At 39.3% G+C, this 22055-nt stretch overlaps 1 protein-coding gene across 1 annotated transcript; it reads right to left on the reverse strand.

Moving 5' to 3' along the window:
- Nucleotides 1–13795: 13795 nt before the first annotated feature.
- On the reverse strand, nucleotides 13796–21738 carry LOC124157025. The gene is made up of 3 exons (XM_046531491.1): nucleotides 21049–21738; nucleotides 17049–20957; nucleotides 13796–13877 (listed from the first exon to the last, which is right to left on the reverse strand). The coding sequence occupies exons 2-3, from the start codon at nucleotides 20318–20320 to the stop codon at nucleotides 13796–13798; spliced, it is 3354 nt and encodes a 1117-aa protein (XP_046387447.1). The 5' UTR covers nucleotides 20321–20957; nucleotides 21049–21738.
- Nucleotides 21739–22055: the final 317 nt, after the last annotated feature.

Genomic DNA, 22055 nt, shown 5'->3' on the forward strand with positions numbered 1-22055 from the left:
GTTCCCTTTCACCTGTAATAGCCGAAACATTTACGGGCAATTCAAAACGCCAATTATTTGATTCGGGCATTCTATCTCATCTAACATCTTCTGGTACCGTTATGTTGACTACATCATTTACCGCTGGACCGGAATTGTCAGACAATTAGAAAATTTTGTGAATCTTTTAAATCCTCGACATCCTAATATTACCTTCGTAGTAGAAATGGAATCCAGAGTAGTAGAATGGACACTACTCTGAGGAACGCCAGAAGTGACTCTAACCCCATTGGAGACTGCACCGTCTAAATCTACTTTTTGGACGCGATCGCTCAAAAATTCTCTAATCCAGGATATGACATCTTCGTCCAGACCATAAGATTTCAGTTTTATTATTAACTTTCCGTGGGGTACTTTATCAAATGCCTTTTTGAAATCAAGAAAAATCGCGTCTACTGGAATGTTGTCTTCCCCGGAGACTAAAATATCGTGGGCGAAAAGCGCTGAGTTTCGCACGATCTGCTTTTCCTGAATCCATGTTGATTTCCCATTAATAAGTTTTGCGCGTCTAGGTGTTTCATTACCGAGCTGACTACGATGTGTTCAAGGACTTTGCAAGAGATGGATGTTAAAGATATCGGCCTGTAATTAGATGGCTGTTCCTTGTCTCCACTTTTAAATATAGGCGTTACATTAGCGATTTTCCAGTCATTAGGTACTTCGTGTTGCTTGATGGATTTAATGAATATCAACTGCAAGTAAGGTTCAATTTCTGAGGCTAGTTCTCTATATACGCGAGAAGGGATTTCTTCTGGACCAGGTGATTTATTTGGACTGAGCGATTTCATTATATTTTCTATTATTCTCTACATTTAACTTTAATACTGATCCTTGAGACTCGGGGAAAGCATTTTTCAGATGACTCTTAAACCCATCAAAATCAGCTCTTTTAAAAACGAAAACTTTGCGCTCTTTTTTAAGTTTACAGCGATATTTAGAGAAAACTTTGCAGTTACTACCCTATAGTCACTTATTCCTTCGACAGTGCCAACGTTTATTACCTGATGTGGTACATTTGTCGCTTATAATTCCAGAATGCTTTCTCCACTGTTTGGTGCGGATGCTATTTGAAACAAGGAATTAAATGTAAAAGTGTGTAATAAAGCCTCGCAGATCACTTTATCCCTCCCACCAGGAATGAAGCTAAAAGTCACCCAATCTATAGAATGTACGTTGAAATCTCCACCTACATTATCCTCTCCACCTACTATCTCCACCTAGTTTCTTTCAGGATACTTGGATGCTACGCTGTTTATTTGATTTTGAAAATCCAACATTGACGTTGTATCTGAGTTAGGTGGTCTGTAATACGAACATAATAAAATAGTTTTGAATTTTTGACATTTCATTACACACCACACAGATTCAACGCTGGTCTCAGTTACGGTTATCGCTTGGCTGACGATTGAATTCTTTACAGCTATAAAAACTCCGCCCCCAACTCGATTAATTCTATCTTTCCGATAAACAGTGAACGATTTTGGGAAGATCTCATTGTCTTAATCATCTTCTGTTAGCCAACTTTCTGTTCCTAAAATGACGTTACACTTCGTACTATGAATTAAATGGTGGTATTCGGGAATCTTATTTCTTAAACTACGGCAATTAACCACAGCCACGATTAAAACTTTGGAAGTAGTATTATTGCGATTCGGGAATAATTCTGATTTTCTTTTGTCGAATAGACTATTCACAGGCTCTATGCTGCTGATAAATGGAAATGGATGTGTTATTGTCTCACTATCAAAATGACTGGAGCCTTGACTGCCTTTGAAAGTATTGCTCGACTGACGCTTCTCGTGCTTAAATGTAATACTTGTATTAATGTAAATCGGTAATGCTGATTCTGAAACGCTGATTTTCCTTTCCACTACTCTGTTCTCATTTCTGGAAGAAGTTTTGTCTGTGAAAAGTTTTGAATTTGCCCTTTTATTTTTCAACCCACTAATATATCTACACTCTGTCCTACTCTCTACTCTAAGAAAGACCTACAGTGCTCAAATATGCTACTCGCTACGCGACTAGCCGACTCGGCCGTGTAATGGACTCCCGAACGGTTCAGAGGGATCCGACACGATCGGATTGCCGGCCTAAGGTCCACGAAGGAGGCTCCGATGTCCGTGCAGAAACGACGCAGCCTCTGGTTTATGCCTTCCACTCGGCTCCAAACCAGAGAACCACGATCGATCCTCGGGTCAAGACTACAAATCGAAAGCTCTATGCCGACCCCATTAATTTCAAAAATGTCTAAAAATGTATGAACTTAATGAAATTTTTGCCTCTAATTTGAACAATTTATCAAAACATCTTAACCTAGCTAAACAGTTGTAGTTAAGGCATTAAAATAAGGTTAACGGCATGGACAATGAAGCGAACTTTTTTCCGATGATTCTTTCCATTGCAGCAGCGAAATAAAATCTCAGTTTTTTATTGCGCGGCATAAGCAAGGTAATCGCCAAAAAACAATACATTTCTGCCACTTCGATGTCTTTCCAGCTCATCAGGTGATCAGAACGATCAGAGGAATTTTCAAGTGTATACCTCCAAAAGTTATTGGTTTCCAGACAAATTAACTGCACTAAATTAAACTGAAGCCGGCCCGCAGAAGAATTTTGCGCAACTAGCCATCTTGCTTTCACCGACCGTTTCTCGTGTGCCATTAACACACGTGTATTTGAGAGGCTACTTTTCCTGCTTTTTGAGCTTTTTAAAAAAAGAATGGTGAACCACTGCGTTGTGTGGGGGTGCACATTTAAGTATACTACGAGGGAAAATTTTCCTGGGGGCGAAAAATTTTCTCTACACGCGTTAGTAATATATACGTATAAGGAAAGCATGGTTTGCGTTCAGTAATGTCTCCACTTCCATCTCACAAAGCATGAAAATATTTTCAAATGCCTTTTTTTGTACGTATCGCCACGAAATTTATATCACGTGAAGTGCACGTTATGCTCTACCTTTTTAAATTTATTGTTGGCAATATTCACATAGTTGTAGATATAGCATGATGACACTGTGACACGTAATTTTTGCTGAAATGCAAATTGTTCTCGAAAACAAATTCCAAAAGGTATGTGACGGAAGCGGATATTTACCGGAGTTTCTGAAAGCGATATCATTGCAAATGCAGTAGCTTCATATCTTTAGGATCGGTAATTAATAACATGTGCATTCTGTCTCGGTGTCTGTGTTTTGATGACGGAATCATCATGATGTTGGACCCCTGATTTAGAGCCGAGTGGAAGGCATAAATCAGAGGCTGCGTCAGTTCTGCAAGGATATCGGAGCCTCCTTCGTTGATCTGCGGCCGGTAATCCGATCGTGTCGGAACACTCTGGATCGTTCGGGAGTTCATTACACGGCCGAGTCAGCGAGGTGTGTAGCGAGTAGAATCTTCGAGCATTGTAGTCCTTTTTTAGGTTAGTGAGTAGGGCAGAGTGTAGGGTAGATATAGCGTGGGTATAGTAAATCGTGGGGTTAAAGGTTCCGTCCAAACAGCAATAAAGCGTTCAAAACGTCAAAATAGCCCTAGTGAAAATAGTGATAGAGCATCACGAAAATCAAATATAGCATGCAATTAGAAACTTAAATTATAGGAAAGTCCACAAAACCGTGTATAAAAGAAGCTTTATCGATCGTAGTTGTAAATTGCCGTAGTATTAAGAACAAAGTTGCTGATTTCCACCATTTAATTCTAAATACAGAAGCTGATGTAATCATAGGAACTGGAAGTTGGCTATCGGATGAAATACACGACCGAGAGATCTTCCCGAAATCATATTACATATACAGAAAGGACCGTAAAACGAGAACAGGAGGAGGAGTATTCATTGCCGTCAAGGATGAGATCAAAAGCAGAGCCGAGAATTTTGGAGATAGTGAATTGGAAAGTGTTTGGTGCTCAATCGAATGCTCAGCTAAGAGATACTTTATATGCGCATATTATAGACCACCAGATTCAAGCATAGATTCAGTTTTAGAGTTAGATAACCAGATAAGACGTTTTCCTTCTCAGAAAAACCGTAGTAGTGTCATAATTGGCGGCGATTTTAATGTTCCATCTATCGATTGGGAAAAATACTGTTTTAAAAATGGAGGGAAAGACAAGGACCTGTGCGAAACTTTGCGTTACTCATTCTATTCCAATTCCTTGACTCAGCTAGTAGATACACCAACCAGGGGTAACAACATACTAGACCTCTTAGCAACGAATATTCCAAGAGTGCGTTATCAGAACTGAGGCTGTGGCTGGTATAAGTGACCACAAGGCAGTGCATGGAAAGTTTCGTATCGTCTCCGATAGAAAACCTGTGTCAAGAAGAAGGGTCTATTTATACCATAAAGCGAATTTTGAAGGGTTAAAGCAGTACTTGACGAACTCATTCACTGTTTTCAAAGACGCCACTCTCAATCTTGGGGTAAACGAAGCATGGAAGAATTTCATTAGTATTATGCAGAAAGCCGTGGATAAAACGATTCCCAGTAAGTTAAAACGTTTTAATACTGAACCGAGATGGCACAATGCTAAAGTGCGTAAAGCTCTTAAGCGACAGAGAGCAATTCACGCTAAAATAAAAAAGATACATGCGGGACTTACCTGTGAGAAAATACAAGAAATGCGTGAAGATTATAAAAAATTGAAAAAAGAGACGAAAAAAACACTTAGGGAGGCGTTGAGTGAATTCAAAACAAAAATATTGGGCGAATATTTAGATGACAACTCTAAGGCTTTCTGGTCATATGTGAGGGAGGTACAGGGAAATTGCGCTCCAGTCTCTTCACTCATTAATGAACGTGGCGAAAGAGTGACGACAAATCGAGATAAAGCTAATCTCTTAAATAACTTTTTCCATAGTATCTTCTCTAATTTCACGGCCAATATGTCAACACCTCTACCTCGAATCTACCAAGAGCAGATGCCGTCTATCTGTATTTCAAACAGTGGTTTAGAAAAACAACTCAGCTCTACTGATCCAAAGAAATCGACAGGCACTGATCTCATTCCAGCTCGAATGTATAAGTAATCAACGTCAGAGATAGAGCCTTACTTGAAGATAGTGTTCGAAAAATCTCTAGCAGAACACACAGTCCCTAACGATTGGAAAACAGCGAACGTCACGCCTATATTTAAAGGTGGGGATAGGGAAAAGCCTAGTAACTACCGTCCAATTTCACTTACTTCCATTTCTTGCAAAATATTGGAACATATTATTTTCAGTTCGATAATGGCTCATCTTGATAGCCAAAATCTGTTAGCAAAAGAGCAGCACGGGTTTAGAAAAGGGAGATCTTGTGAAACTCAACTTGCTCTCTTCGTTCACGATATCTTATCCGCGGGTGACAGATATGTTCAAGTCGACGCCATATTTTTAGACTTCAGAAAAGCATTCGATAAGGTTCCGCATTTAAAGCTGATTCAAAAGTTGGAAGCAAACGGCATAGATATACACGTTATTGGTTGGATAAAAGATTTCCAAAAGGATCGCGAACAGAGAGTTGTTTTGGATGGAGTTAGCTCGGATACAATTCAAGTTACCTCAGGCGTACCCCAAGGAAGTGTTATCGGCCCTCTTTTGTTCCTTCTTTATATTAACGATATAACCACCGTGGTCACGAGCAAAATCCGCCTCTTCGCAGATGATGTAGTGGTATACCGTGAAATTTACGACCTTAGCGATAGATTAGCATTACAAAAGGACCTCGTTGCCGTAAATGACTGGTGCAGTACTTGGGAGTTTGAAATAAATCTTGAAAAGAGTATGGTGATGAATTTTTGGGAAAAGGATATATCTTCAAGAAGGAGCTACACCGCTAACGGGATTCCACTACCAAATACCGAATTCGTTAAATACTTGGGGGTCACCATTACCCGGGATCTTTCGTGGAGTAAGCACATACGTGAAGTATGCGGGAAAGCTAACCGTAAACTTGGATTTGTAAAAAGAATTCTCGGTAAATGCCCAAAAAAGGTGAAGAAATAAGCTACCTGACTCTAGTGAGGCCTCACTTGGAATATGCTGCTAGCGTGTGGGACCCTTACGAGGTAGGACTAATAGGTGAAATTAATCGAGTACAGCGCAGGGCGGCCTGATTTGTAATGAGTTGTTACAACAAAAAGTGCAGCGTTTCAAGTATGCTAAACGAGTTAGGATGGGAATCTTTACAGGAGCGTAGATCTAAGTATAGGGTTAACTCACTTCGGAAACTCCAAGATAATATTTTCTCAGACGACGTGAAGCGTATCCTTCGTTTACCATCATACTATAGTAGACGCGATCATGAGAAAAAAATAAAAGAAATAGACTGCAAAACAGAGAGATTTAAAATGTCATTCTTCCCTCGTACAATTAAGGATAGCAATGTTGTCTCAATTGAAAGGATTAATGGCAACGCTCGCTAGGATCACCCATTGCATGTTTTTTCGTAGTTCTAACCTTGCATGTATTTGCTCTAGGAATTACTAACCATTAGTAATTTTTTTATGATTAAGCATGTACATTTTTCTAGTGTGCGTAATATTTCTTTGACTGTGGTGTGCATGTGGCGGTCCTCTTGCATGCTGCATGTTGGTGATTGGTCACCCCCTGCCAAACACCCAATAGGTGGCTCGTAGGGTATTATGTAGATGTAGATGTTTTTCAGTTGTGTTTTCTGTGTTTGCCAAGAAAAACTTTCTCCAGTTTCCATTATGTCATGTACTTTCCGCTGTTGCATTATTACGTTGTATCGGTAATTTATTTCCGTTGTAGTATTATTATTTTTTAGATATGTAGAGCGTGTATTATGCCCCTTTAACTCTGTCTCAAAACTTAACGAATTTCTTTCAAAAGCATAAGTTTTGACTTTGTTAATATCTGTTGAGTGAAATTCCGAGAAACTAAACGCTTAAATAATGGTATCATATGATATCAATGGTGCCCTATCATAAAAATCTGGGTGGGAGGGGAGGCTCAAGTGATGAGGCGTGCTCAATGGGGACGTCCTATAGCAAAACTTTGGGTAAATCCGGCCCTGAGCTAGGCTATGCGGAAAGTGATTCATTACGAGGTTGGTCACATTCAATATAATTCAACCTTTCCATGTAGTACTTATAAGGTATATGATCATTTCGTGGCCTCTATATAGAAAATGGTGTCTGTTATAATCACTAACCCGGTAAGATGGAAATTCTAATTAAAAACGTACCCCCTCATGATGTAAGATTTATATTATAGTCTGCTTCCCCTTCGAATATTATAACAACAAGAAACTGATTATTGATGATAATGGATCAAATCGTTGAGTTTTTTAAGCCAATAACTTCTTTTCAATTGAGGGATAGTGAGGGGAAATCCAAAACACTGCCAATATAAAATAATGTAAATTATATTTCTGATGCTTAAGGATAGGAATTCAATCGCATTGACTCTTTACGACCTCAGAAAAGCATTTTACAGCACCAAGCAGCATGCCTTGCTCAGAAAGTTAGATCGTAATGGGTGTAAATAGGTTGAATCAAATTTAATTACCTAATATTTTTGGCCCGATAACTTATGGCAATGAAAGGTTACGTAGCATTGCTTCTACGTTCTTATGAATTGTGATCCTTCAGTAAAAATCAATGCAACTGACAACTCATACAGCAAGTGGAAACATCAAACCTTTGGAATTTTCGAATTATTTTGTTTGAGTAGCATGACAATGTCGCTGGTAAATTTAAGGGTGAACAATACCATGCATTCGCGATAGTAGGTAAGCTGACCGTTCCTAGCAAACGACGCAGTTAACCATTTTCCCCATCTGCTACGCCCCTTCCATATTTGGGACACAATGTTTTTTTTCGAGATAACTCATGCATTTGGATTCCAATTCCAGAATATTGAGCAGGAACCGAATTAGTATTAATCTTAGCTCAGCTTATACTACCAATTTCATTACTTCGTCAAGGTTATGTTCCGCTCAAAGATTGGTTAATTTACCACGTAAGTGTCACGATCGGTCCCTTTCTTTTTAATTGGATAAATCTTAAACGAAATTGACAACGTTTTCTATAGTTCATAGCCTTAATCAATGCGCCATTATCTTTCACAATATAATTTTCCTCCAGTTCCTTACGTACGCAAACGCATAGGTCGGTGAAAGCAACATGGCCGCCAGCAGAAAGGCACGGCTTCACCCCCCCACCCACACTGCCAATCTATTGTATATATCTGTGGCCTTTACCACTTAATCTTCCTTTTCTTGGGAGCATTTTCCTCCGCATCGGACGAGGAATCATCAGACGTAGCCGCGGAGAAGTGCAGCTCCCGCGATATCCTGGATGTCGAGGGTAGCGATATAGATGTCAATTCACCGGCAACCTCCGTTCCCAGATCATCGTCCTCGGAATCGAAGAACAGGTCTCTATCCTCACTGCCACTGCGGGTCAAAATCTCCAATATCTGTTCATCCGTTATCAATCTCTTCGCCATGATTCCAGCCGCTGCAAACAGAGATTAAAAAACACTGGCGGTACACTGCCAATTTCTCACGACGAATACAGTAAAGTTATCACTCGCAGAATGAGAGCCACAAACGTCTGAACCCAAGAACGACTGAGACAGAAGTAAAGGGAAACTTTATAATCAAAAAGAATTGTGGGTATGTGAACGAGAATGAACTTTACCCATTCTGAGAAATACGTTTCTATACTGATGGGTGGAATTCTAGAGAAGGTCTTCATGAGTTATTTCAGCCCGTGGTGGAGCGTATTTTCCAAACAAAATGAGGGATTTAAAAAATTCCGAGAAAAAACATAATTATACTGATTGATGCAATTCCAGAGAAGCTCCACAGGTGTTCTGAATGCCACAGGTGTTCTGAATCTGAGTGGAGCCTACTTTCCAAGGGATACCAAGGCTGCCCTGTGACAGACAAAGAGCTTTTCTTGCAAGGATTTTTTTTACCTCGAGTAATGCATTTCGGAGAAATAGCTAATGAGATTTTTGGAAGGGTTTGAATTCGATAAGAAAAATTTTAGGAGCATATATTTGGCATTGAAAGGATTGATGCATTAAATCCGTTAAAATTGACCGTAGAACTTCGTTTAAAATTTTACAATGCTAAGAAAAAAATGAGGAATTCAATTCAAAGTCTGCAATTTACGTGCAAGCAACAATTATCCATTTGAAAAATCCATATAAGCAATCCATAAGTTGACCGCGAACCAATGCCTCAGGTATGGTCGTAAACGCGGGAAGGAGGGATCACATCAACCCTCGCTGCCCGAGATAATGCGGAGTCCCCGCTGCGAGGGGGCGAAAAAGGTTGGAGCTCGGAGGGTGTAGTAATCCGCTAGACCCTTTTTAACGATTGCTGTCAAAAATGCTCCGTACCACGAGAAAGAAGAGTTTCTTGGGGCTCAGTACAGCAGTCATGCTAAGACGAAAACTCAGCCGTCTCGAAAGGGTTAATGTGCATGTGTGGACACATTTCCCCTCCTCCTGTGTGCCAGACCGACTTGGTTTCATTCAGCCGTCATCATTTCCCTCTATAATCCAAACTGCCTATCTTATCCCCAAACCGTATTACCCAAACTGCCCATCTTATTCCCAAACCCACATTAGGCAGAAGGTTACTTGTATTTTGGAGCATAATCAGTATCTCCTCTACCTTCTCCACCGCCGACTCCTACTCGCATTTCCCCCCAGCAACGTACCTCAAATCTTATTGATGCCTTTGCGTTCTTTCATGTCAATTTCAAGCATTGAAAAGAGATATCATTAATTAAGCGGTTCAAAACACTAAATAACTATAATCTACTTGTCATAAAATCATGTTTCTTAACGATTTCTGAGTCCATGTACACATAAATATATAACTCCAAGCTCGTGCAATCCTGTTTAACAAACTTAATAAGTCATAAATATCAAGTTTGCGGCATGGGAATTAGGAAAACGTACTTACTTCTTTTTTTATTACATAAATAAATTGACTAATCCTGTAATGACAAAAATAGGAGGAAAAAATTTACAATCAATACGAATGATGCGCAATAATTTAACACCTGGAATCCAATAGCTGACGGAAATATAGTGGATGAAGATTAAGAAGAGCAGAAAAACGTAGGCAAAGGAGGATTTAAAGCCAAGGAGCCTTAAGCCTGCGTACCTACTTTACGTTTGAAATCAGTACTATAAATCGATAAATCCTGAATTGGCACGAAAATAATCCAAGCTATAAAAATGAAATATAGGAATTTTACGTCTTAGTTGAAAGAGAGGAATGCAATTACTGGAAGAAATATATATGGAGGCGAAGAGCGAGAAGGACAGATAAAAAGGAGGAGGACTGAAAACAAAGGTATGAGGAGGAATATGGGAAACGGAGAAGGCTGGGAAAAGAAGAGTGGATATGCCAGGGCTTGGATGGTGACCCAGAGGGTTGGACAGTAAATCTTCCACGACCCACCCCTTTTCCGGGATAGAGGAGATTCTTGTGCGGGGGAAAGATTGTTTGCTGAGGTTGGGAGTGCGGACGAGGGCATTAGGGAGGCAAAGTGTAGCTCTTCTGAAGGCCAGAAAGGAAAGGCAAAGAGGAGCAAGATGGAGAGGTAGGAGTAGAGGGAGAGTAAGAACAGTCGGAACTGGAGATAGAAAACGGGAGAATGGACGTTGGGAGGAATACCCCTTTCTCGCTCAACCCATTGGTCGGCGCCATAGAGCATCCTCTATGGTCGGCGCGGTGCGGTTAGTGTCCGTCCGCCGGCGCCGCAGACATGGCTTCGACTTCCGCGGTTTCCCCTAGCATTCCTCGCTGGCATCCCGCACGGGATTCATGGGCAGAGAAAAGAGGGAAAAATATTCCTTGGGGAGGCTAGATGCTAAACGTGGCAGCCTTGGTATAGCGTGTATGTCTAAATGTCGTGGCAACGATGACTTACGCTGTCATTTCTCCATAATAAACCATAAAAAAAAGTCTGCGGAAGTTTACAAAGGGCTTTGTCTTCATTTTACTGCCACAATATTTTTTCGTCGCTGCAAATGCCGAAAAATGCCACTGTTCATTAATTGTAAGTTCACCAATCCAACCATGGCTGAGAGAATACTTCTCGTACATAGCGCAATAAATATTAGTACTTTTAATTGAAAAATCGCGAAGAAAATAGTCAGAATACCGCAGTGATACAGTGAATCCCCATTCGTAGCCATGCGCTACCACGATGAGCGTCCCAACCGTGACGTCACGTCTCTTCAAAACACAGCTTCACAGCTTCTATTTTTCTAAGCTCCTTGTCGGAGCCAATGGAGACCAGCGTTGCGGATAGAGAGATGGAAAATCGCCAGACACTTCGCGTATCACTCGCATACATGTTAACTTACTGCCACGCCCCCCGATGGATAGTATTTTTGCGATTTAAACGAGGTCTAAGCAGCATCATACTTTTACCATTTCCTAAGCAGTAGTGTTTTATCGTGCAAAATATTCACCACATGCATTCTGTACACAATGAGAATGCTTGTCCACGATTCCAATGTGTACAGTCCATTTTCCTCAAATTACCCCTTTTAATGCTGATGATTGAACTTATATAAATACAATGCAGTTGCTGGCAAAAATATGCCTTCATGTCTTTGTGACATTGTGAATGTCCACAGTATTTATTCGAGCACGACGCGTTTTAGCGACTCATCCTGATGATAGCGATGCTGATGGTTAAGCACGGAATGGAATGGGGAGAGGGGGGTAAGGGAGAAAGGGGCAGCCTTGATTTGAGACGAGGGTTTTTCCAGTGAGGAAAGGTATCTGACCAGCGAGGGGAGGGTGGGGTCAAAGTGGGTGAGGAGACGAGAGCTAAAGAAGGTAGCGGTGTTGGGGAAGAAAGAGAGGATTAGCGGGGTACATTGAGTTTTCTAAATCACAATAGTCTATGGAAGGTCGTTGAGTCCGGCTGTGGGTGATGCTGTTATGGGTTAATGATTTCCCCGAAGGACATGGGTCACTGGGGGAATTTTAGTAAAAGCACTGCGTATTATTCGTTCTTGGAAATTTTAACGGCACACAGGTGGATAGGCACTTAAGAATTTTAAAGGCTGGTCAGATACCTTTCCTCACAGGAAAAACCCTTTTCAGATATGGTGAAGTTATGAGATTAACTGAGAATACGATTTATATGAAGGCTTTGGGAAAATTGAGTCGCCACTACAAGTTTTGAAGCACGAATTTTAAAATAAAGTATTCTGCAGTCGGGGTGTTGTCGCTAAAGGTATCATAAATTTTGAGCGTTCTACACCCACCCTTTGCAATGAATTACCTCTTTTTAAATTCGACTGCGACTCAATATGATCAAACGCTTCTACTTTAAGCGATTTTTCCGGTTACGAAAGAAGTTCTCGAAATGAGCGTGAGACAAGAGGCAGGAAATCTAGCTAATACCTAAAGAACGCCAGACCGTGAGGAATCTTTAAAAGAGGAGGCAAAAAATATCCTTAAAAATATAAAACAGGGATTATGTTAAGAAATGGCACGATGAAATTGTTGAAATATTTGTGAGTGTGACGTAGAATGCAAAATATAAAAATACGCATCCGTAAAATACATTTGCATGGGTGAAGAAGATGCCACTGTGACACAATGGACCACGACCATTTTAAATCCTGGGCGAAAGAGAGGGTAGTCGGAAAAACAATTGGCTTCTCTTTCGCAGCATAAATAGGTAAATGGCGCGGGAAGACGAACGAGAATAAATGGAAAAATCTGAAAGACAGAGAGAAAGACAAGGAGGATTTGGGGTGCGATGCAAGCGGTGAGGAGGTTGAGGAAAGGATCGGCCGTTGGCGGAGGGCAGGGGGAATGTTTATATCTTTTCCACCGCTGCTGTGGGAGGGGGCAGATCGAAGTGAAGTGTGGAGGGGAAGGAGACCAGGGGATCGGTGGGTGGGGGGGGGAGCGGAACGGGTGCCGAGGTAGCCAGAGTGGAATTGCATGCGTTGGTGAGGGAGGTGTTTGTTGAACATGATTGTGTCCACCGGAGGCTGGGCGACGCCCAAGGTGGTAAAGGAGTGGTAAAAACCTTCTATCACCTTGGGCGACGCCTAGTGCGTGGCCACGTTCAGCTGGACAAGCGAGGAGGGATCGAGCGAAACGGAACCAAAACGCATATCCCTATCCACCGCTCAACCAATCTGTTCACCCTTCCCAGGACATATTTTTACATCGATTCACAATACTTAAATTGCGAATGAGAAAATAATTCAAAATTTAATGAAAATAATTCAATGCAAAGAGTCTTCAAGCAACCTCGAAGCCAAAGTTGTGAACTTGATATTTTAACTCCGTTTGAGGCTCGAAAAAAATGCCACAATGCATGCATTTCGAAATTGAAAAATATTACACGGATAAGTAGATATTAAAAAAAATGGTACCATTAACGATTGAAATGCATTAAGGGTGGAAAGTAACAATATGGGAGTCATCGATCATTTGGACTTCTATCCATGCCAATTATACGAAGGTACGAGGAAACCCATTTTATTTGCGGAGAGGATACGCAGCAGGGGACGGAGCGAAAGGTGACGCATTTGGAAACAAGAGTTCACACCACCGAGTGTGGAGGAGCCAATGGAGTGAAACGAAGCGGCAGTTCACTTCGACCTGCAGCTCATGGGGTGAGTCGATGGGAGTGGGAGGCAGTTGGTCAGCGGAAGGGGAGTGCGAGTCGCTCCCCAAGAAAGAAAGGGAGTGCAGGCGCGCGCAAATGGAAGCGAGCAGAATTTGGAAAATAGGAAAGCACCCCTGATCATTGCTCCCCTTCCGCAAACAGCCCCGAGGAGGCGGCCGCCGCACGAATTTCATGGACAAGTTCTTTGGTCTCCAAATATCTGCTCACATTAGATAACCCATTAAACAAATCATAAACATAAGGTAGAACTGAGCTGATAGTATGGTCATTAATCAAAAAGATATGCCTTAGGGTTTCTTTGTAGATTCAAAATCTCCAAATGATTGTTACAAGTAAATGCAAATAAAGTGTAACTTTTTGAAATGGCATACTAAGTATGATATATAGGCAAGTAGGGTAAAAAAAAGCGTCCTGGAGCACCTGCCATTTTTAATTACCTCCCCCCTACACTTAATTACGCTCCGCCATCTTTAATTACGCTATCACGTGACTTTTTAATCGACCGTCACTTGTTTTATTGATCGTCATTTGTTTCCCTTTCATCTTCTTTATCGTTATTCACCTATTTCTATTTTCTCTGACGTAATTTACTTTTACGCTTCTCATTTGTTTTCTCTCGTCGTTTGTTTTACCAATAGCAAATGATTTTCGATCGTCATTTGTTTCCCTTTCATCTTCTTTATCGATATTCACCTATTTCTATTTTCTCTGACGTAATTTACTTTTACGCTTCTCATTTGTTTTCTCTCGTCGTTTGTTTTACCAATAGCAAATGATTTTCGATCGTCATTTGTTTCCCTTTCATCTTCTTTATCGATATTCACCTATTTCTATTTTCTCTGACGTAATTTACTTTTTACGCTTCTCATTTGTTTTCTCTCGTCGTTTGTTTTTCCTAATATAAGATTTTCGATCGTCATCTTCTTTTCCCAAGCTGCTTCCCCCACTCCAACCCCGCCAACCTCTCCCTCCCCCTTAACCGCTGGATGTTCTGGGTTCGATAGGAAATAATTCGACAAATGAAAGGCAAAGAGGTGGTAGATATTTTTTTTTTTTATTGTATGTATGCATGTTTACAAACATTTTATAAATTTCAATTATCGATAATATTATCCATTCGGGAAACTATAGTTTTCAAGTCATTTGCTATGCTCGATAAATCTGAAGGGTAATTCTTGGGACATGGGATACCAAAGAGATTGAGATCATTTCTTCCAGCCCTCACCATAGTGTTATTAAATTCACTGTATTCGTAAACATCTTTCTCTCTAAAAAAGTAGAGGATCCCATTGGTATGTCTAAATGCAGATTGTATACCTGTAGGTATCTGTGGCATTAATTTTATGTGACGAGCTTGACTCTTCGGTCTAAAAGTGCACTCATCCATTTCAACAATGAATTCCCCACTATGAAATATTAGTGTGCGGGCAGAGTATGTATTAACAATTGCTTGAATTCTAGCGTTTCTAGGAAGGCCGGCGGATATAATATTCATAGGACGACCTTCAACTAGCTCCATTGTTGGATAATTAACCATGTATATCAGGCCCTTGATAAATATTACAATTTCTCCACTAGGCCTGCGATAAAGAGCATCAAAACCATTGAAATCTTGCTCAGGTAAAAATGGTAACCAATCTGTGATAAGCTGAGGGCCAACGATGTCTATTCTTTCAGTCACTTCCATATCCACATACCAAAACCATTTTTCATGAAATAAATACAGCAAATTATTGATTATGAGTAACTGGCGTACATTATCAAGTTCACACAAAGTCGGACGGTGAGTATTATTTTTTGCAACATTCGGTTCTGCTCTGAATCTATCCTCCGGATATTCAGGTGCTCCCTCAGCATCATCATCGTTCCCCTGAACTGGATCATCTTCCTTCTGAGGTTCCAAGGGTGGTCCATAGAGAAATTGAGCTGCTAGTATATCATCTTCATGTAGTGTCAGACGGTAATCATAATGGTTATAATACGCAAACATCAGAGAATTCTCATAATTCGAATGTGTAATTCCTAGAGTGTGACCAATTTCATGGAGAAGAACGGCGAGCAAACTGACTTGAAATTCAGGAAGTTCAGGATGATCCATTCCTAAGTACCACATTTCATCTTGATCGATGTGAATTTCAAGTGGAATATCTCGACTTGATGGTAATTGCGCATGAGCTAATTTTCCACCAATCCCATCCAAAGGCGTAGAACAAAAATGTCTATTTAAATATTGTTTATGATTGTACCGTGTATTCATTATGAAGATATCCGGATGTTTAGGATCATGCTCGAACTTTAAATTAGCTGCCTGACTCCATATTTCAAACGCTTTCCGAGCTAATTCCATGTACGTCGAGTTCACAAATCCATAGTGCCATTTTATTATATCTTTATTCCATTTGTAATGGTATACAGAAAACGCAGGATCATCAACAACTCCGCAGCGTGGTCTATTGGTTAAATTCAGAGTCATTTCATTCAATTCCCCATCTTTTGTAATGTTATAGTATTCTTGAAAAATTTCCAAAGCCTCTTTCAATTCCGTATGGTCAATGCTAGTAATTTCATTTTCGGTCACGTTCAAATATCCATACTGTCGAAGATATTCTGCTACGCAATACGTTTTATTGGTGTGGGTATTTTCACTGGATAACACCTTTTGTACAGCAAGCTCAGTTAAGAGCAAAAAGATATAGACTGCTCTCATTTCAGTGTGAAGCGTAGCACGTGAGGGAATGAAATGAGATTCACAATTTAATACGAACTGAATTTATACACTTTTCAACGATGAGGGAGGGGGAAGGCCTCATCATAAGTCCGTTTACGTGATTCTTCTCTTATCCTATAATCACCCCAGGCTAATGTCGTGATACCATCTCTACATATATAGCGTTTATCATCGTTTGCACTCAAGGCTACTTTATTTATTTTTAGAGTGTACATTTCATGTTTATTAGATCGTAAAATGTACATCTGTCGATACTCTACGGAATTATCGAGTAAACACTTTTCGTAATGTTCGAAATTAATAGATTTTCGAATGACGGGCTTGGCAATACCTTTAGCCTTCTTCACTTCTTTAGCATTTTCCATACGATAGGAGTAAAGTTTGCTTCTCAAGCCGACAAAATTCGTCATAATGTCACCATTACATTCATCCTTCATCTTACCAACCACTTTTTTATTAAAATTTGAGAAACACTTGTGATCACAGGGATATGCAGATGTATCGTACAGTTCTAAGTTTTCTTTCATGTCTTCGTATATGTCATTAGTCTCAACATCAATAATCATACCATCTGTATCCATTTGATTGAGCGATATCTTATTCCCATACTTCACTTTAAGGTGACCGTAAAAAAAATCGTACATTAGGGTTTTGCTTAGATCCAAAACTGCTTGTCCTGCATAAATTGGCTTCACCATTTTAATCGTTGACATTCTACTGTGAACAGCCACCAAATTTTCAGAAAATATAGTTCTATCTAAAAATCTCGAACTGTAGATCAATTTATTCAGTCTTTTTTCGTTACACACCAATTCAAGGTCAATTCTTCTCCTTAAATTCTCCATCAGCTTACCAAATACACTATTTACCATAAGTTTGAAGAAATCCCTGTCAAAATCATTTTTTGCCAACTTCCGTTTTTCGGTATTAATGTTTATGTAAGGATCTAACCATCTCGATTGATCAAACTCGATCACTCGTCGAATTCTATTCAGCTTCAGACCATATCTAAGGGCTTGTTTTAAATTAACATAATGAATTACATATTTTTCTTTTGGCTCAAGTGTTGTCAATAATTTTCTGAATTTACCAGTAGGAGGTATTTTATTTTCTGGACAAAATGGAAGATCCGAGTGAGTTTCATGTATATTATCGGGATAATCTAAATCAACCTCGAGAAAATATCCTTTAGGATTGTCATCTGAAATATTCAAATTAAACTCTCGAATTTCCTCTTCACTAAGCCATTTAAAACTACCACGAGGAAGAGGTTGAGACATTGCCCACCCATAGAGATTGTTAGCATCCAAATACAAAAGGTATCTATTAGGAATTGACGCATCATATTCCCTCATATATTTATTATTTGCCTTACTGTACCTCTTACAGCATTGACTAATACCTCCTCGTATTCCATTTTCTGTCATCAGCAGCATATCGTAATCAGTCATCAACTCGAGAGTCACCCCTGTATGCTTTAACATAGCATCAAACGCTAACCCCGGTGATGTATAATACCATGCAGGGTCAAGCTTATACGTTTCCATGCAAACATCCCGAAAATTTTCAAAAATATCGGATAAAATCGTAACATCTGTTTTCAGGTATAAGTCGGAGTATTCACCGAGAGTCTGGCAATTGAATTCAAACCAAATTTTTTGAGCAAATTCATAATCGTCATCGCTTACTGTTTCTCCATTAATATGACTATAAAATTTCTCCTTCGGTGGTAAACATTTTTCCTCTAACTTTTCCCAACTGTCAACATATTCGTATGGAAAAATTCCTTTCCTCGTAACAAGGTTCAACTTATCTCCATAAACTCGTTTTGTATGAATAAATTTCTCTCGGGGGAGATTGTCAGCTAATTTTGATAGGGTCGAAGCCATAAATCGAAATGTATCCACAAATCTAATGCTGAAATTGTTACCGATACTTTTGCTAAAAGATATATACTTTTCCTCAGAATTCGCTATGCAATTAATTTCTTTATTATCGTAACCTAAATTTGGTACAATAAAATGAGCATCATATCCGCTTAGGTTATGAAAAAATACAGGGAGAAATTTGGGCATTTTAAACTTTAAATTACATTGTGAATGTAAAGCTGCTCTAAACTTTCCAGTCAAGTGACAATGATCTTGAACGCGATCAGCACCCAATTCTTCTCCACAAAGATGACAATACTTAGCGGATTCAAATGCCTGTTTTTCTTCTTGTGTTAACGCAATCATCTGTACCGTATTTTGATACATATTTTGTACTAGTTCGGCTACCTCTTTGATCCAATTCATAAAAACTTTCGCAGCATCTCTCCCTCGATAAGAAATTGGTTCAAATTTTAGATTATTTGTACAAATAAGTAAAAAACAAAAAGACATTATTTCATGTTTTTCTATTGCACACGTATAAGAATGCTCATCATTCGAGCAACAATGTTGAACCTTCGGAAGTATTGACTCAAAATCGGCTACAACTATGGCAGGGACACGCATTGCACGACCAACATTTTTAAATTTCAACAATTTTTCATCATCTCCCGGCATAATTATTTTAGAAGGAGCATTTTTCATACAATCTAAACGATGTATTTCGAGTTTTTCATGCGTATGAAAATGACAGAAGCAGCGTTTGCAAACGTATATAGAATTATGATTTTTCGTAATTTGTGAATGAAGCAATTTATTAAACGATTTAATCCAACAATAATGTGATTTATTTTCTTTAACTAGATAAAGTAAATCTCTATGATCAGATAGTTCTTCATCCACAACTTTTAAAGGATACACGTTATTTTTCTCATCTATACCGAAAACATTAATAGAAATATTATTTTTTATTTCAAATTTACTAATATCTCTCAAAATAACCGGATATTTAATGCAATTCCAATCATACTTTGTTTCAAAATTTTTATCCTTAATATATTTTATAACTCTAGAGCATAAATATCTAGGTGCTGTTTCTGCCATGTATTTGGAATAAATCGCATATTTAAAGCAGTATATATCATTATTCTTAACATTTATTACTGATTTGGTATCATAAATTCTCTTTGGGAGTTCGATGAAAGTGGATCCGCCCAGAGGACGATATTTATTTATTCGTAATTCTAAACCTGAAATTTCACGTAAAGTCCACCCTGATCCCTTTGCTTGATGTTCGGATTTTTCTTTTAGTAATTTAGCAAACAGATGCTCTACAATTTCATCTACATTGTCAGTCTCAAATATTCTAACATTTTCCGTTTTAAACCATCTTTCATCCGTAAGTTCCTCTTTAGAAAAATTACACTTGACCAAAACATTGATTTTTACCGGAGAAGATTCCAATACATATTTAATTTTCTCAATGACCAGTAACCTGATATTATTCAGAAATGTGATTAAATCACTTCCCTCATCCAACCCACTAACCCAGTAAGTCTTTAATCTATTTTTCGCTGCCGATTGAACTTCAACCATTCCCTTTACATTTCCTGCTCCAACTTGTCGTAAAACATGTCTTCTATGAACCTCACTACTCTCATGAGAGACTTTGTTACGAAAATATGTGTAACAAATTTCACATAGTTTATCTTCTATTGTATTAGCTCCAACACGAACATGTCTTTGGTGTACTTCACTAGCTTCATGTGTAAGTCTATCTCTAAAATAAGTGTAACAAACTTCACAAAGTTTATCTTCTATCGCATTAGTTCCAACACTACCTTGTAAAACATGTCTTTGGTGTACCTCACTAGCTTCATGTGCAAGTCTATCTCTAAAATAAGTGTAACAAATTTCACAAAGTTTATATTCTTCCGGATTAACTCCAACACTATTCTGTAAAACATGTCTTTGATGAACGTCACTAGCTTCATGAGCAAGTCTATCTCTAAAATAAGTGAAACAAATGTCACAAAAAGTGTCCATGTTCTCAATGAATGTTATGTACACTGATGCTTCACAATACCTAATCTTCTTATTCACTGCTAGATAATAAGCTACTTACCGTTATATATAAACCAGAGCTCCGACCAGCAGGACGTAACAAGCAGGAAACCGGGGAAAGTGTTTTCTATTTCTAATATTCTCTCAAGAAAAACTTATTCCTTCTCCAAATTATTTCTTTTATTTTAAAAAGGTTTTTTTACAACACAGTGATGTGAATAATCTGTAATTAAAGAAAGATCAAAATTTAAGTAAATATAATTAAACACAAAAACCTAATTTAAAAAACAAAATTAAATAATATTAAATCATAGATACCTTTTAATCTTCCAAGGACAAACGCTCTCCGTCCCAGGTGAGCGTGAGAGGCTCCCCCTCCCCCCGGTTCACAGCATCCACCGCTTCCCTGTTGAAAACCTTTAAGTATCTTTTAGGGAGGAAGAGCCTCCCTCGCTGACCAGCACCCTCAATCATTGCCGAAACCCCATCCCCATACCTAGTTTCAACCACCCATAGATATGTTATGGTATATCTAAAACCTACAACAAGGTTTTCTTTTTTTTAGGAAGGGAGGGAGTTCATGGTTCACCTTCTGAATTTTCCTTCTCAAGTTCTCCATCTAGAAAGAAAATACATGTTAAGTATTAGGGAAATAATCGTATATAACGTTAAATATATACATGTGAGGAAGAAAACTAAGCCCCACTTACTGCGTTCGGTTTTGGATCGCCTCTGGTGTACTCTACCGCCGATCGAATTGAAGTGGTGAATTTGGAGGAAGATGCGAGCTCTTATATACCTAAAAGAGGGGTAATACTTTCGAATCACTTAGGGGGAAATAACTGGGAGTAGGTCGTAATCATCCAAGGAGAACTGCACTAAGTGAGAGGATGACCTTCCAGTACCGAAGCATGAAGCAAGAGGTCTGAAAATGTCCTTGAGAGCTGCACGTGGTATTTATCCTTTCATCATCACTGCGGTGAACCACTGAGGCGGATATGGTAATCACAAGATGAAACAGCATCAATCCAGAGTGTTGGAAATTCTCTCAAGGATTCCGCGTGAGAGGCCGACCTCGGCACGTGCGTGTCGATCAGCGGCTAAGTGGGTGGGGCAGCGCAGATTCCGCGTGAGAGGCCGACCTCGGCACGTGCGTGTCGATCAGCGGCTAAGTGGGTGGGGCAGCGCAGATTCCGCGTGAGAGGCCGACCTCGGCACGTGTGCGCTTAATAGCGGAGGAATTAGGGGATGATGTAATACCACTTGATATTCCAGAATTCCTATTCCCTATTTCCGGTACCAACAGGTTCACTGGGGAAAACCTAAAATGGCGCCCTCGATGGTCTTTGAACCCCTTTACCCTCCCTACTTGCGACACTATCCATATATATATATATATATATATATATATATAAATCGGGCGAAAATTCATTACAAAAATCATGAACAGCCTTTTAGCACAGCCGGTGGGTTCTCTAACCCTTTGGAAAGAGATAGAGGAATTCATATTCAAATTAAAAGAAAAAGCAGACGAAGAATTTAAAAAAATCCTCCAAGAGGCGGAAATAAGTCCGGATCCGAGTGCTTTGCACAATGTCTGTGATCAATATGAAGCATTTTATGAGAGAGAAGTCTTTCAAAAATTAACTGAAGATTCGTTAAAGTCAACTATAATAGAAAGGCTGCGTTATTTAAACAAAGATAATTATAATTATTA

The sequence above is a fragment of the Ischnura elegans genome, chromosome 4 (assembly GCF_921293095.1).
Source record: "Ischnura elegans chromosome 4, ioIscEleg1.1, whole genome shotgun sequence".
In the NCBI taxonomy this organism is placed as follows: Eukaryota; Metazoa; Arthropoda; class Insecta; order Odonata; family Coenagrionidae; genus Ischnura; species Ischnura elegans.

Excerpts from the sequence above, each read along its gene's own strand:
- LOC124157025 (XM_046531491.1), bottom strand. The coding sequence starts at position 20,320 with ATGGACACTTTTTGTGACATTTGTTTCACTTATTTTAGAGATAGACTT. Across the intron at positions 13,878-17,048 it reads GATCTAAGCAAAACCCTAAT|ATATTTGGAGACCAAAGAAC; the intron begins GTACGATTTTTT and ends TAATGTGAGCAG.